An 18,219-nucleotide genomic window follows, 5' to 3' on the forward strand; every position below is an offset into this window, starting at 1 on the left:
GCGGAAGTTCTGTCAACTGTCATCCCTTAGGCCATAGATAAAGATAACTAAAAAAAATAAACGTCAAAATATTATTTGGGTTTTGAAGTTTTTCTTCAATAATACCTAATTTAATACAAAATTATTTCTGTTAAAAATATACAATTGAGCGTTTTTGTATATTTTGATTCAAAATCCGAATTTAACGCAATATTGTTTCAGAACCGCCGTTTCTCTTTCTAGTTTGTCTATATTATTTCGTGACATAACCTAATACTTTGCGAATAACTACCATGGCTGCGAAAATTTTGCGGAAATCTTTAAATTGGTATGCGGGTCTTTGGCCCAGAGTAATCCCAAGACCTCCCTATCAACATATCGTTCAAGTGGGTGATCCAATTTTACGTTTAAAATGTGAAAATGTTCCTTTAGAATCCATAAAAACCGAAGAAACCAAAAAAGTTATCTCTTCATTGAAAGACGTAATGGCAGCATACGAATGCGTTGGCCTTGCCGCCCCACAAATAGGGATAAGCAAACGAATATTCGTAATGGAAATGAATGATAAACGTCTGAAAGAATTCGATCTACATATGATTGAAAAATGTCAGATGTTTGCGTTTCCATTAATGGTGAGTTTTTATAAATAAAATTTTGCTGCCAGTCGATAACTCTAGAAGACTAATCATATTTTTGGTAAAGTTGCGAAATTCCGCCTCAGGCTTAACACATTTTATGCGGGCGAAAACAAGGGTCCCCTTCGAGAAAATGCGTAGGTGCAAACAGCTACATCTTTGAAAATAAAACACTTACTTTAATTACTTTTTTTACATAGTAATCACTACACCCCAACTATAAAACTATTGTCTGAAATTAAAGCCTACTTTTGTTATATGATTCATAAACTGTAGTTAAAGTCAGTGTTGGTCCATTTAGTGATGTTTTTTTATAAAGAATGTTTGGATTTTATTACATTGCAAAAAAAAATTCACTTTCGCAAAAATCATTAGAAAAAAAACTAAAAATTTCCACATCTTCGGTGCGATAAGTGTGAGGATGTATTTCCCGTACTACGGGTTTAAATATAGTTTCCTTTTAATAAAATATTCTTCCATACAAAAGACAACAATTTGAAGATGGGGAATTCACATTTTTAAATACATATTCATATATTTGGGACCCTTACAAAGAGATTGATATAAAACCTATATAAAGAAAAAATGTTCATTGGTTCAAAATCTCCGAAAGTTCTTCTCCGATTGTTTTGATATTTTGACACAACGTTGCATTCGAATACGCATGCGTTTTTATATCTCACAAAAGCGGCGCTATATAAATTAGCCAAGAATAAATAAATGTTACCTATTATAGGCAAAAACAGCTCCATCTGTTGGATGTAAAAGCAACACGCGCTATTGTTTCTCTATTAGCACAGACAGATTGAGCCACAGCAATGCGTGGCGGGGTCAGCTAGTATTTATATAAAATTATCGGACAACAATGTCTTTTCAAGTAGGACCGGCGTAAAAGGTAGAACTACTCTTCCTGCAGGTAGTGTGTTAATACGCAAAAAAAACTAAAGGTAATTATTTACCCAACTGTCTCACTTGTCGACAAGGTTGAATAATTTCAAATGAATATATTATTTTATAAAACAAGATACATAAAAAATAAAATAAAAACAAAAGGATAAAAAATTACATGTTTGTAAAAAACACAAATGTATATATTAACATTACTTTTGGAGATCAAAATTAACGGTGATGTAAATATCAAGAAAATTAACATTAAATTACAGAATTCTTGAATTCTTTCTCTTTGACTTACTGAAAAAAGTTCATTCTCTAATAATTCTTTAATACAATTAGCACAAAAACATTGTGTTCTCTGCAGACTGGACTAATATGGTGTCATATATAGAAACCACACCGGCAGACTGCAGACTGCAGCGACAAACCTCAGGCGTCACAACTGGTTTCTATAGCAGTCTATAGAAATATATTCCGAGTGCGGTGTTATTGCCTGCCTGTCGCTGTCGCGCATCACAGCCGCAGACCTCACTATCAGTATTGCCGTTGACCGTAGAGTGACAACACTTGTTTTATGTTTTATATGAAAAAACTTAGATGAATTAAAAAGTGAAGATAGGTTACTGAGACAACACGCGTGGTTTCACTTAACTAGGTCCAGTGGACCTTACATGAGCTGCCACCAGCTACGGCAAACATTGCTCCAGGCTCTTTTCTCTTCTTTGACATTTAGATTTTTTGTTTGGTTTCATCACCAGAGTATAAAATCTGTTGCTTTTCTTTTCTTTCTACTATATAAAAACAGCAAATCATCGTCGTCTTCTTCCTCTTATAACAAAAGATACAAAAGTGCAACAGTAGAGTCCAACACGTCTGACATCCTGTCTCACGCAACAATTCGAAGCGCCTGCAAGCCTTGTGTCGCCGTGGTCGAAATTAACCCGATGCAGTCTGCGATTGCAATCTGCGGCCGTCCTCGGAATCATACCTTTACGCTGCTTAATTACACTACAGCGATCTCCGGTGCCAGACTCTCAGTTACCCCGTATAAATTCAAAACGATAATGTTTTTTTAATCCGTAAATAATGATACAAACTATCAACAGTTCGTAGCCCAAATTATTTGTCCAAATGACCAATTAGCAAATTTTACAGGTGAGTAGGTTTTCTTTCTTTATTTCAATGAAACATTGATATAGGTGATTAAGATGAAGCTATTTTTATAAAGGCTAAGATTACATTACTTTAATTAATTCTTCGTAACATTACTAATTATCATTTTTGGTACTTTGTTTTTAATTTTAAAATGGAGATTGAACAATTTGCTAATTGGCCCTTAGGACAATTAACTTGATTATACATACTACAAAAGACGTCTAAGGGTTTAAAAAAATTACTAATTATTATTTTTCAAAGAATAATAACAACAATGCAGTTACTCAGTTAGCGCTAAAATATTATTATTTTGAATGAAAAAAAAAACATACACTTAGTAAGACACCACTTTATTTTTGAATTAATAACAATAGCCAACTGGGTTTCGCTTGTCCCAAGCTTCATCAGGACTAAATATCAACTGTTGATATTTAGTAATATCAAACAAAATATCAACAGTTGATATTTAGTCCTGATGAAGCTTGGGACAAGCGAAACCCAGTTGGCTATTGTTATTAATTCAAAAATAAAGTGGTGTCTTACTAAGTGTATGTTTTTTTTCATTCAATATGTCACACCCCGAAGTATTTGCTTCCTTCGAAAATATTATTATTTTTTTCAGGTTTTCATTAATCCCACAATGAAGGTAATAGATACCACCAAAGTATCACATATAGAGGCTTGTGAGAGTATCAAAGGATTTTGCGCCGAAGTACCCAGATATCAGGAAATTCAAATCAATGGTAAGAATTTATGAAATATACATATTCAAATTGATAGACCAGCCAATCAGAGAAAACGGGAATAAACCAAGTTACGCTTAGTGAGGAAGGCGGCCTGACTGTCTCCCTTGTGTAATTTGTCAATAAATGAATCTGACAGTATACAGGCAATCTCATTGTAATCCCAGTGTTCAGTCCTCGAAAATAAAAACTGCTTACTAATTACTAGTCATTTGTAAGTCTACAAATCCCAAATCGAGTAAACAAATTTTGTTACACTATTTAATAATACCCTTTTGCAAACGTATTATAATTTACCCAACGCATTCATTATTAACGTCGCTACGCCAGGCGGATCCCTTATAGAAACGTCCAATAATCTACTGCACCGCAAACCTTTGCCTTACTTTAGGGATCTTTACTTTTCTGTGCATGGTGTGGTTATTTCAATGTGCACTCTTCGGCGGTCAGTGTACGACTAATGTTGTAGTTTATTCAAAACTTTCTCGAACCCTCTTGGTGCCAAATATATGGTCACATGGTTTGCCTCCAGCTCGACTAAGTGATACTCAGGTTTCTTGTTAAGGCGAGTCAATCAATTTGGATTTGTATGGAAATACGTAATTTCTGAAATATAATGATTTCAACAATATGGTACTCCTTGGTTCAGCTTTAATGGATTATCGTAATAGCTATCCAATTAGTATATCCTACCTTCTACCTGGAGATGAACAATAATAATTAATCAATCAATCATTCCCGGGTTACGAATAACCTGACAATATTTGAAAATCTCCTATACCACCACAGTAAGCGGAAAAAGGTTGCTTGTGTTGTAATGGAGGACTTAGCCAGCCAAGCAATTAAACACACTATGCCTGGTCCGGATATTGATATCTTTCCTATCAGTTTTCCTTATTTTTTGGGCACAAACAGTTTTACAACCTGTATGGACTGCATGCTTCTGTATGCTCCTTATGTTTGTGAAATGAAAAAATCCCGATCTTTATGATTACATACTGCAGGCTGCTGTTCATTCTTCGTTATGAAACCAAAGGAGAATTCAGTTCCATGATAACTCTACACAATTACAATTCAACACACCTTTAAATAGTTATACAAAGTCATTAAAAACGATGAAAAAACTAACCTATTTAAGTTAGTTTTTGTTTCATCACTTTTTAAAGGTGTGTTCCACTGTCATTATGTTGAGTTATCTGGTTACCGGAGAATTCAACCCAATATTCTTAACCTCAAAATATACCAATCATATGGGCAAGTTCTTACTGAATCGTCCTTGAATCAAGGTTAAATAGATACCTACTTCGACACTGAACCTTGATTTTATTTTTTATCTTTTAGTGATAACATTTTCCAATTTGCTTAAAATGTACCTGACATAATTGATTTATTGATGACCTGCGAGTTGATATTGATAGCTACCATCAGTGACTGCAAAATGCACGACAGAAGTACATGGCAGTTCATGTACAACTAAAAGGTATAACCTTTTGAAGGCCGGAGCATAAATAGGAAAAATATTTTTTAAGCCTTTAGAGAGGCGCCACTCATGAAAATCAAAAGTGAAATCTAAAGTTTTACTAGCCCAAGGGATGCTGATTTTGTTTTTCATACATTTTTCCAAGAATGAAAGTCGCATCTCAAAAGGAAAATATTAGGATGCTCGCATGTTCTCCATCAGCATTCCACTGGTTAAACAAGGCAAAATTGCAGATCGCTATGCAGCTGTCAATATCGACTGCTTGTAGCTGTCGGTGTATTTCCTAAGACGAGATGATAATAATTCTTTGTTTGGAACAAAAAGCCAGCTGTTTTAGGTGTTAATTTGTACAATATTTGTTTCTCAGGATATAATGAAGAAGGATCTCTAGTAAGCATAAAGTTTGGAGGCTGGCCATCTAGAATAGCGCAGCATGAAATGGATCATTTGGACGGACAAAACTATGTAGATATTATGAATAAAGATACATTTGCTTGCCACTTGTGGAGAGAAGTTAATTTGCACGCTGGTAAAATTAAACTTCCATTTTCGGCATGCTAAAACAGATGCTAAGTATTATATAGTTACAAATAAAATAGTATATTCATTCAATAAGTGTATTCATTATTTATGATCAAACATACCTTCATAGATCTCTGTGGACAGGAAGAGGGAGTGGGTTGCCAGTTGTTACAATAGTTCCTGAAATGTCTCCTCTGTGTGTGTGAAGCATTGATTTTTACAGTAAGCAAGTACTCGAACTTTGAACTCAATGTTAATACTTGGCTTAGTTAATAAATATTCATTTCATGTGTACAAAATTGTGAATTTCTACTATGTATCATTATTTTGTTACGTTGACATTTTGTTAATAAAACAACGATGAAATAAGAAGAGGATTATATTTATTTTACTCTTTTATAGATACTTAAATATTTTCAAAGCCTTATAACTAACATAGAATAATGGCATAAGGACCCCTTAGAACACTAAGTTCATGTGACAGCAATATCGTGCAATAACGGGCTCTAGGAAAAGTTATTCTAGAGTTTATTATTGCGTAACATTGCCGTGTCAGATGGAACCTTGCTGTTCTTCAGGTTGATAATATAAAAAAAATAGATGAGATAAAAAAAAATACCATTGTACTCATCAACTCAAACTAAAATAATATCATAATGCGAAACACCATCACGCCGGTTATATCTGCTAGCAGTGGTCTCCAACCTTTTTGTCGCTGCGGACCGGTTAACGTCAATTTTACCGCGGCCCGCTGAGGGTAGTTAAATTAAATGTTAATATTCTAGAACGTCATGGGTCGTGCGGTGTTTTTTTACTTCAACGTTATTGTGTCGGCGGTTACTTAGCGTAAAGATGTTTTCTACAGAATAAGTTTTTTTTCGTGGCCCGGTACCATTTGCTCCACTTGTTGGGGACCACTGTGCTAGACTATCCAACTTATAAAACATTGTCATGGTAATAATTCACCGTAAGTTTCCATAATTCTTTTTTTGATTTAAAACAAAAGTTTTCGAATGTCCGAAAGAAATTCAATTTCTGATTTACGAGCTGTTTGATAGCTATTTCTATGATGTAAATAAAATTTAATGACAATCGTTTCTAATGACGAATAGCTTAACATTTATTTAAAATCGAATATCATTTATTTATTACTAGGATTCTTAACATTCACTATTTGTATTAGCAGTTATAATATCATGACTTGGCCTTTATAGGTGCTTTTTAAATCTAAACACATATTTTTAAAATTTATATAAATTTTCATGTGCCTTTGATAAAATTCAATATTATATATTTAGGTATGTACAGGGTTTTGGTTATACATTATAGCTAAAATTATTGTACATTTCATATTTTAAATTACATTTTAGGATTTCAAATGCACACTTGTCAAATATATACATATTATTTTGTTTCATATTTCCTTTATTTAAATACAGGGTGAAAGAGACGGCAAAAACAGACAGTGCAGTTTTGAAGGGCTATTAAAAAAAAAAGCGCGTCTTACAGAAATGGGTTTTTTTTAAATTTTATTCGGTACATCACGCCATTTTATGCATCAAGTCCTGAAGATCTCATCAGAAAGATGATAGCCCCCAGCAGCGATACATTTATGAAGGCGATTTCTGAAGTTTTCGGCTGCATTTTGGCACATCTCGACAGGTACAGCGGCAATTTCCTCCTGAATTCGATCCTTGAGTTCTTCCAAGGTGTGATGCCGATGTTAAAAAACATTTTCCTTCAAAAGTCGTAAATTGCAGCCAGAAGGCATGCTGGGTGGCCACGAAAGAACGGCCATTTTCAAGAAATGTGTGGACGGCGAAGCCCCGGTGTTATCCAGACTAAACCGTGGCAACGACTGGAAACAGCACGAGCCTTCTAACATAATGAGATCCCTCCCAGGTTCGTACCCCCACCATACTGGAAGTACTGGCCCTTCAAAACTGCACTGTCATTTGATGCACCCTTTAAAGCAGGGTACTCACCTAACCGTGTAACATGTAACGTATCTGATACTATATCAAGTGAGTACGTAGGCGCGAGCCTACTGCGAGCCGCTCGCGGGTGGAGCGCAGTGTGCTCGCAGCGACCCGCCGACGGCGGTTTCACTGCGAGCACTAAAGGCGGATCCGGGAGCTCGTAGCTGGATACGCGGTTACCGTGGACGAGCCGTACCCACTTGCAGATTGATACAGTATCAGTTACGTTACATGCTACACTCTTGGTGAGTACCCTGCTTTATATGGTGTAAATTATTATTATTAATAACAATTTTATTTACAATCATATTTTTTATTCTTCATCTATTAAATATTCTAACTAATATTAAATAGTGTGTACAGGATGTTTCTGACAAACTCTATCCAGTGATTCCTGAGTTTATTATGGAGTACAACTGTAGGTGGCATTTTCATATTTTTACTGTTTATATATTTTTATTTCGCCTAAAAATTTCCAAAATTTGTAGTTTTGAACAGTTAGGGTCAGGGCGGGGGATGGGAAGATTACTATGCTGAGTGACCAGTGTCGACATGTGAACATGCACATTCTTTACTTCAATTAAGCCCCAGGAATCACTGGTTAAAGTTTGTCAGGTAAGTCTTGGTAACTCTGTATAAATATTACAATCATAATATAAAATCGAAGATGAATGGAATCCCTTTTAAAAGCTCAAATTATGCACAATTTTAGAGAGCCATAATAAATATTTCTACAAAATCAATACATTATTTCTATAGACATGGAATGCTTCGTCAATTGTCATTAACGCATAATATTTACATAATATTATTACGAGTACCTAATCATACAAGGTGTCCGGGGGCCAAGTGCACTAACTTCGGAAGGCGATTCTACATGATAGTACTACATAGTACTAGCAAAAAAGTAAATATATTTTTTTGAATATTAGATGTTTTAAGGTAGTTAAAAAGTCAAATTTTTTGTATGGCTAAACAAAAATTCTTATATGCAAAAATATTTTTGTATTCAAATTTTTAAAATCTTTTTGCTCTACTATCATGTAGAATCACCTCTCGAAGTTAGTGCACTGTATCCCCGGACACCCTGTAACTGTATAATAATATATCTATCAATGTGTTTAATACATTTATTTTTATAATCTTTGTGTAGGTTCCTATCTAAATATGCTATATAATAATATTTGCACTACAATTTTAAATTTATGGGCAATAAAAATATTGTTTTTCACACAATACTAATCCAGAATAATTGTTTGACGATTTAGTATAAATATAATTAATTTTATCAAATTCAAGAACTTCATGCATTATTCACAATGGTTATTAAATAACACTGATTTAATGATGTATCCTTGAAGTACCCACTTTTCACTTTAAATGTGTCCAATATTTTTGTGTACGTTTCATCTGATTCATAAAAATAAGCTCCATGAGCCTTGTTCCTGGCCTACGGGGTCACATATTAAAATTAATTTGACGGTAAAATTATTAATTTGTTTTTGAACAGAAGTCAATCTGAGAATAACCCTGTTGAGAGATGACTGTCCAGAATCGAAATGATGCTTGAAATATATTTGGTAGGTAACCAGCTATTAATAGTCAGTTTTGAAAAATTATTAAACCGAATCAATATACAAATTTTATATTATATTTTATACTTTCCAATTAAAAATAATGAGTTAGAAAAGTACTTCCACACTAAAATATCCATTATAGTGGTAGGATAGTGAGTCACTAATTGAATAATAACTGATAAAATACTTACAAATTAGGTAGCATACACAGACATATGAATATATGTATAGACTAGAAATTAAAGGTGAGGGGTAAAATCAACTGTTGAAGAACGAAGGGGGTAAAGCTGACTGTGATTCGTCAATAAATCAATCTGACAGTATATAGGCATCTCGCATTATAATATCACCATAATTTTGGTATTTACAGATAATAATTTTACCTACCTACCTAACTATTTAGATTATAAAATACTTATTATGAAGTGGTATATCATAATATAGACAAATATTGGTTTTTCACATCAACTCCAAGTCTGATGTTTTCATATTAACATTCCTGTAATTTTATTAAATAGGTTATTTTAACCGTTTACAATACAAGTAGGTACCTATTACCTAAACATTTAACATGGAGAAAAGTTACCTATCATTTCGGATATGTTTCGTATATTATTGTTTATTTCTAGGTATTTTGAATGCAATCATTGTTTGTAGACCATAATAATATTTATCTCGTCACTATTTCAGCACAGTTTACTGGGTTATTTTATATTACAATATTGGAAATTTTGTACAAAAATATATTTTATAGCTGCATGCACACTACACACACAGTTTATAAAAACAGGATAGTATCTCGATAGATCAAAATAATTAATCGATATACCTCTCCAAAAAGAAACAGGCTCTTGTGCTTGGTGATCAAAATAATAATAGTATTACGTAGGGTTCAACATTAATACATAGATATTCAACATCAGAAAGAGACTGACTAAACATTGCACCATCATAGTTAGATACTATGAAAGAGTATATTATTATGTCACAAAAACAATTTTCCACGTGGCAACATTTTATATAATGACATCATATAATGCTAAAGATGTCATCTAGTGACGCAGGGTAGAACTTTTTGATGAAAGTTATTTTCAAATTATTTGAGTTAGAATTTAATTTTGAAACAATGAGCCATTATCCCCGTTCTGCTCAACATCACAAGAAAAGCTGAAGTTTCTTATGGCCAATTTAGCTGCCAACTTTCGTCAAATAGGAAAAAGATACCTACCCATGTACAAAATAATTGTACCTACAACTCCGAAATTGAAAAAGCAACCATCCGTGCTGAGTGAATGATAACTATGAAACGACAAGAATGTGTTACAGCTTCAAATAATTTAATTATTAACATATTATTTGTTTGTTAGCTTCACTTCGCTTCGAAAATGCCATACGTTATATCACTGATAACTTGCTAAATTTGTTGCTTAGTAATAGATAACTTTCGTTTTTTATTTTATGGAAAGATTGGTTTAAAACATAAAACACAATAATACGCCGTTGTGTAAAAAAACATTTGATAACTAAATACCGATTTTCAATTTCGCTTTAGGCAAAACAATGTTTTACAATTACAAAATTATAGTTTTAATAATGTCACAAATTAAGTTGCTTACATTATAATCATGTAATGTTTCAGTGTTTTCACACAAACTAAGTATTGAATTCCATAAGCCTAAACTTAAACCCGGCCAGATATTAATCGGACCATATAACATGATATTATCTGAAATGTTTATTTTACAATTTTACTCATTCCCAAAGTAATGATTACATTAATTAGATACATGTTTTCATTACAGACATTTTTTTATTATTAATTTACCTACTGTACAAATTTATAGCATTTTCTTTTATTTACAATTTATATTATAATGTATGGCGTAACATTCCCCAGTTTATAAAATATAATCTACCATCTCGATAGGTAACTAATTTATAGCTGTTATAATCATTGAAAAAATTACATTCTAAACATTTGCGCGGCCACCTTTGCGCCATAAATTTTAAGTCAAGAGGAACCATGGATATAATTTACTCGAAGATCTGTGCAAGCAGGATAGTGTAGACATAATCGAAACGTTCATTTTCGAGACATAAAATCGATTGATATTTCGAATTTTTAACGGAGATATTCAGTATTCAGTTATGATTTTGAGTACTTACCACCATAATGGTGAAATAGCATCGAAAGTGGATTTTCTTCTTATCTACTAAAATTTTTAAATGATTCAATCGTATAATTTTAGACATTGATTTCTAAATTATTAACCATTATTATGTAAAGAGGTCAAGGATCACAGGGGCCTATCGCTGGTTATATATATAATAAATACGCTCCTGTGACCCTAAGCACCAATCTAGGGTAAAATTCGGTTTAGGGGAGTCACTCGAATAACCGAAATTGAACTTGATTTAGACTAATTTAGGGCTGGGGAATCAGAATTAGCTGGGGGTTGGCACTATTAATTGAGTTATAGGGTCTTGAAATTTCGTACGCGATACATAGAAACCATGTTTTATTTTGTTATCTTGTGTTTTTACTGAATTAAGAAAATCAAATTAAAAACTATTTAATACTTTTGAAATTTTAGTAGTGCCAACCAAAAAATAAAAAGTGTTGCCATATATGGCATATATAGCAACACTTTTTATTTTTTGGTTGGCACTGCTGAAATGTGAAAAAAAAAAAGTTATTGATTTGATTTTCTTAGATTTCTCAGATTCGGATTCCCCAGCCCTAAATTAGTCTAAATCAAGTTCAATTTCGGTTATTCGAGTGACTCCTCTAAACCGAATTTATTCCCCCATCTAGAAAGTAATGATCATAGATATTTTTACAAACTTAGTTTAGTGTACAAAACATAATTTTTATTATACAGAAGATTTTTACAAAATTGAAGGATAGAAAAAATAACCAGAGAAATATTATTGAGCTAGATGAAAAGATGAATGAAAAGGAAACCATAGATAAACGATTTTCACAGATAGATAAATGATTTTTAGTTCAATTTGTGAGTAGGTACCTTGCACGACTTTTTTTACGGAGACATTTATTTAATTCATGCGTACGTGGTTTGTCTGTCGAGTTTACAAGACGACGCCGACTTTCTTGTCGAAAGTGACGACCCGTGGGGGTCGCCTCGCCTTGGTGGGGGGTCAGAGCCATGTGCGTCGGGTGGGGGTGGGGGAGGGCGGGGGCAGCGCGGGCAGGGGCGCTGTTCCCCCGACGCCTGAGCCCCCGCTGGTCTGTCAGGAAGGCGTCCGCCGGGCCCAACGGACGGTGCCGCCCTGTGGTTGCAGCGGGATACGCACGGACCCTGGAATATTAAATACACATTTAAAATGAACTATTATAAAGAAAATAAAACACACGGATAACTGGTATTTAAAAAATCAACTGTGGAGCCCGACGATACTAGATAACTTCCAAAATATTTCTATATTTTGTGAAATCATTTTTTCATATAAAGTCATTCAAAGTTACCAATGAACATGAGATTTTTTCTTATTGCTTCATGTTTCAGTACACTGTCTAAATATGTGTCATTTTTGGTCAAGTGAGTCGGAAAAGAATATTAAAAATAATGTAAAGGATGTCCCTTAAAAGTCAATTTGACTAACTTTAGTTGTGTGCTGAATAGAGATATTGGTAAATACTTGATATTTTTTTACGAGATATTTTTTTACGAGATATTTTTTTACGAGATATTTTTTTACGAGATATTTTTTAAATTGGACAAAACAATGGAAATGACGAAAACTCCATGCTCCACATGAAGAATAACAAGCAAATCCTTATAATGAGCGCGTTTGAATGCATTTGTGCACACTGTACTACACCTACACGTTGAACTGATCGGATTTTTCCGATTTGGCTACATATCTTTCTTTGTCTAGAAACTAGAAACTATCTAAACTGATGTGGAAAATTTTCTTTTTCCCGGTTGAAGTATCTTTTTTCGTCTTCCATCCGTAAAAGCGAGGGTGGAAAATAATTTATTCCTGCTTTTTCTCAACCTTACTTGGATACGGATTTCGACGGGTTTACAGAAACCATTTGTTATCTTTTCATTTGCAGAATCCTGGAGTGTAATATTTTCAATAGATTTGAAGAGTGTGACCAATTTTGTTGTCGAGTTGTAAAACTTATATCTTATGCAGTATCGTAGAAATTGGAATATCACAGCAAAAGAGGCAAGTACGACGTATAATGTCTATGTTGTAAACCATTTTTCGATATCCCCGAGAGTGTGACTACGAAGAAAAAGCTTTGCGAATACACCGTGATAAATTATTTAAGCATTGTTTTCAATGTTGAATAAGGAAGGTGAAGGGGTAGGGGGGATTTTTTTCTCCTCAAAGAGCTTCCCAGCTGGTAGGTACCGCGTATTTTAGAGTCCCGTAGAATATATCAATACTTGATTAGTTAAACGTACAGCGCTTAAACATTTAGAAAACCTGGACGCGGAAAATGCTCTTCTCGCATATATGTTTATTGCCTAGAATGCTGATGGCAAGTAGATTTAATAATTGAAATTTAGAAAACAAGAAATGTGTTTTTCAATCATATTTCGCATTAAAAAAAACAATTATTCCATTAATTTGAGAATGTGATCAAAATTATATACTTTAGGATTTCGGCATTGACACAAATGTTGTAAGTAAGTATAATTTATTTATTACGGATGAGTCCCTCTACCGCGTTAGCGTATGAATGTGTTTTATGTGGGGGCGAACGTGATATCGTAACTCTTATTGGAAAGAATTCAAACAAATTCACATTTAAATTTGAATTCGAATTGAAATCGCTTTTGTATGGACGCATGGCAAACGCAAAAGATATAATATAACTCAATCCCAGGGCTGTGGGATTTTGGCAATTTTGTGGGGAGAGGAAAGAGACGGGATGATACTTAACTACCCAACTCTTTTGCTTCTCCCTTCCGTCAGAAAACAAAATGAAAAATAAGTTTTCTTCATTAAATGTAGTCGTTGAATTTCTAAGGGCGTACCATAACTCCCTTTCGGGCTTCCGATATTTCCGAAGTTAGAGAACCTTTGGACAAGTTGGCGTACATAGAGATAGATGGCTCTAACGCCAACATGGCGGTTTTGTTAACGACGTCGTCTCTTTTTTTTTACTTCTTTCTTGTATACTATCAAAAGTAAAAGCTGCAGTTAGTTATATAAGTATTGATAGTTCCAAGTTTGGCCACTCCGCAGGATTTCAAAAACTTTAATCTATATTTGAGTGAAAGTTGAAATAACGTCAATGTAAAAGTTAATTATATGTAGAAACGGATTATTTGCTTTATGGTATGACTATAACGAGAACGGGTTGTATTATCTATGCCAAGTTGAATTGAATACATTTCTGGTAATAGCGGTGAATAAATGAATATAAAAGAGTAAAAGTTAAATACGAAAGCTGAACCTTGAAAGTACCTATTGGAATTTCTTTAGAATAATTTTACGTGGGCTTTGTATTAGTGTAGTCATGACGTCAATCGATGAGTGGGCACTGGGCATAGGGAACAAGAATAAATGATGATTTGATGAATGACCTTCCAGCACTATTACTAATAATTTTCTGGAAAAGAACGTTCTTTAGTTATTTTTCCGTTCCATTCTAATGTTATGAATGATCCACTTACTGTGGCTGTGCCAATAAGATCCAGGATCAGGCTTCCGAGGTCGCGGGTTCTATATTAACCTAAAAAGTAATAATTTCGCAGGACGTTCCAGTGGTAGACACTCTTAAGTATAGTCCTGATGTAATTACCATTCAGAATCTAAATGTTTCTTTAAATTGCTACAGATGTGTTTAGTAACCATATAACAGCCAACCATCTCACAATGGGGCCGCGTAATGGAGCGCGTTGGCAGAAATTCAGAAAATCAAGTTTTCACTATATTGAAAAGGTGTTCTTATTTTAAATTCATTAAAAATCAAAAGTGTGTCGCTTCTGACGCAATATTGACGGAAAGAAATTAGTTTGAACTTGAGTTTCGTGAGAGTTACTCTGGCAGCTTTTGCAGCTCCATAAATTTAAACATTTAAAAAAAAAAAAAAAAACAAAACCTATCAAGAGTTCAGATCCAAATCAGTATAGGTACGATATCTGGTGGTATGAACTTTTATTGTAGTTATTGGCGACTTCACATGATAAGGCATTTATTTAAATACAAAAAAAAAATTTTTAATAGATTTCGTAAATTTACTAAACATCGATTATATAGTTTCGTGTTTTTTGTATACTTGAAAAAATTGCTTTTATGCTCATTTTACTTAATTTCTTTGCCTAAAAGTTATGACTATCAGTTTTCATAAAAGACGATTTTGGTCACTGACTTCAGATACTCTGTGATGCTGGTCTTATAATCATTGTGTTTTAGTTGAGATACATTTGCTGATGTAATTGGTAATAGATTCTAATAACACTTGATTAAAAATAACTCTGGCATTGTGCAATTTGATAATAAAGTGAAATTCTTGACAAATCTTCTTTCAAAACTTAAATAAAATTGTCATTAATTAAAATGGCTTAAGTGTCGCAGATACCATGATATGTTTATTGTAAAGAACAAAAAATGTCTTGAAAGACCTGTTATATTTGAATTTCATAATTTCATTCAGAAAGGCGAATTCCTGGATTTATAGGTCTATTAAGAACCAGAATTGCAGGACTGAGGGGAAGGATAAACCATTTCAGAAATATTCTCATCATAGAATCTCGTCTGACTTCAGGATCGAGCATTGAAGACCATTGGAGAAAGATACTTGCGCCCACAATCTTACATCCGATGGATTCGTGTGCTTCTTGTTTTGATCTCATTTTAATTTTAACCTATTTTTAATATTTTTAGAATCATATTTACCATTATTTATAAAATACCTATGATGTAAATGTTATATGTTCTTATACTCTCTATGGGATTTGTGGGATTGCACTCACCTCCCCACATCCTGGAATAAAGAATTATTATTATTATAATCACTCAAGACCTTTTTGTTGAAATATTTATTTTAGAAAACTTTTCCATACGTGCCTGATCGGCGGTGAAGGTACTTAATGTGACTTATTTAACAACAAAAATATACTCAGAACTTCATAGTTGATATGTCAAATCGCAGCTTAGGTCGACCTATTTTTTTGTTTTGGTGATTTTTGGTAAAGGGCAAATATAATAAAAATATACAAGGAGCCAAGAAAAACATTTACGCTGTTATCAAGACATTTTCAGCAGTGATAAAATGTTACGCTGTGACTTCATAACGACGACGACATCTTCAGCAGAAATAAAATGTTACGCTGTGAATTCATAACGATCACTACATCTTCAGCAGAAATAAAATGTTGCGCTGTGACTTCATAACGATGACGACATCTTCAGCAGAAATAAAATGTTATGCTGTTACTTCATAACGATGACGACATCTTCAGCAGAAATAAAATGTTACGCTGTTACTTCATAACAATCACGACATCTTCAGCAGAGATAAAATATTGCGCTGTGACTTCATAACGATGACGACATCTTCAGCAGAAATAAAATGTAACGCTGTGACTTCATAACGATCACGACATCTTCAGCAGAAATAAAGTGTTACGCTGTGACTTCATAACGATCACGACATCTCCAGCAGAAATAAAATGTTACGCTGTTACTTCATAATGATCACGACATCTTCAGCAGAGATAAAATATTGCGATGTGACTTCATAACGATGACGACATCTTCAGCAGAAATAAAATGTTACGCTGTGACTTCATAACGATCATGACATCTTCAGCAGAAATAAAGGCTTAACCCGGAGGCTGCCGTGCGCATGTCGGTAGTTATACTTTAACATTTAAAATATTCCCTGGATTTTCCATCCTTTACACAGATGCTTCTTCTTTAAATACAATTTTAAGCAAATTTTGATTTTGATCTAGTGCTGGATAAACCGGAAAATACTAGATAGCTTGGGACTCACCGTTCCGGATGATGCGATGGTGATCAGGGGATCCCGAGCAGGAGTAGCGGGAGGTGAGCACCTCTCGCCTAGTTAAGGTCTCCGGCCCGACCTCCACACACGGACAGCATGAGAAAAACTGCTTGAAACCTCGCCGGAACCTGTAAAAACAAAACGAAACAAAGTTTCACTAACAATTTTCTTTACTTTTCTTATGACGCTTCGCACGCCTTTCTGTTGATGGTAAGTAGGTTCCTGTGGTCTGTTTGATAAGGTTGGCACTCTGGCGCGACACTTCCCACTCAGGGCCGGCCCTTAGCCAAACTTCGCCTGTTGCAAGTAAAAATTTGGCATTCCTTGTAAAAATCAGTAGACATCATAGACATATGAATATTAGTAGACCTGCCCTAAGTGATAAAAGCGTATTATTCCCCACTCTCCATACCGGTTCCATTGGAGCCGGCTGGGCTGACATATGGCCTCCCGTGAATCTAGAAAATGTGACGTCATCATTCTTGTGCGAACTAGCGTCGAGCTATGGTCGAGCTCCATAGGTTCATTTTACGAAATATCACGGAAAAATGGTGGCTTGGGCTATGAAAACTTGTAAAAATAGATGTGAAAAAGAGAATAAACCCAATTGTCGTATTACATTCCATAGGTAAGCATTATTTTACTTTATTTTAAGCTTATTCACATCGTATAATATGGATCAGTTTTAGAAACATATACTATCACATCACAATGTAGCGATTCTCAAGTGTGCTCATCGTTGTTTACTGGGGTAGGTAAATTATGAAACATTTGTAAAAGTGTCTTAACTAAATACTCTGAAACTAACTACGAATCTGAAAATAGAAGAAATTTACTTTGCCGAATTTGGACTTCGAAAATTTGTTCATAACGTGGCGAGTAATTTGCGCTCCCATGTAAAAATTATATTCATTCATTAAAAAGCAGATTTTACTTTTAAGAACTAAATGGTGATATTATAATGCGAGATGCCTATATACTGTCAGATTGATTTATTGACGAATCACAGTCAGCTTTCTCCTCTGCGTCCCGCAACTGTTGGTTTGACCCCTCGCCTTTAAGTTCTCGTCTATTAATATTCATATGTCTATGGTAGATATCGAGGCTCTAGGTAGTGAGTAGGTGTTCACTTTAATTATTTGTATTTTTGTGTAGCGCCGTTTTAATGAAAAATAATCTCAAGGGCGTTGTGTTACCCAGCCCTGTTTAAACTTACTTTGATTACGTAACAGGTAGATAACACAATATCTCGTACAGTA

The 18,219-nt window shown here is 34.1% G+C and overlaps 2 protein-coding genes across 2 annotated transcripts in view; one reads left to right on the forward strand and one right to left on the reverse strand.

The window, feature by feature from the left end:
* The first annotated feature begins 69 nt into the window (after positions 1 to 69).
* LOC149423117 (peptide deformylase, mitochondrial-like) lies at positions 70 to 5,753 on the forward strand. The gene is made up of 3 exons (XM_089632864.1): positions 70 to 611; positions 3,286 to 3,406; positions 5,254 to 5,753. The coding sequence occupies exons 1-3, from the start codon at positions 273 to 275 to the stop codon at positions 5,445 to 5,447; spliced, it is 654 nt and encodes a 217-aa protein (XP_089488990.1). The 5' UTR covers positions 70 to 272; the 3' UTR covers positions 5,448 to 5,753.
* A 6,463-nt stretch (positions 5,754 to 12,216) lies between these two features.
* LOC149423118 (tachykinin-like peptides receptor 99D) overlaps positions 12,217 to 18,219 on the reverse strand; it is a 563,330-nt gene continuing 557,327 nt past the window's right edge. Inside the window, exons 7-8 of the mRNA XM_089633048.1 lie at positions 16,949 to 17,088; positions 12,217 to 12,284 (exon numbers count right to left, since the gene is read on the reverse strand). Of these exons, the coding sequence (XP_089489174.1) occupies positions 12,217 to 12,284; positions 16,949 to 17,088 (208 nt within the window). The remainder of the gene's footprint in view (positions 12,285 to 16,948; positions 17,089 to 18,219) is intronic.

Source organism: Hesperophylax consimilis, chromosome 6 (assembly GCF_061612785.1).
Source record: "Hesperophylax consimilis isolate HC1 chromosome 6, BYU_Hcon_1.0, whole genome shotgun sequence".
NCBI lineage: Eukaryota > Metazoa > Arthropoda > Insecta > Trichoptera > Limnephilidae > Hesperophylax > Hesperophylax consimilis.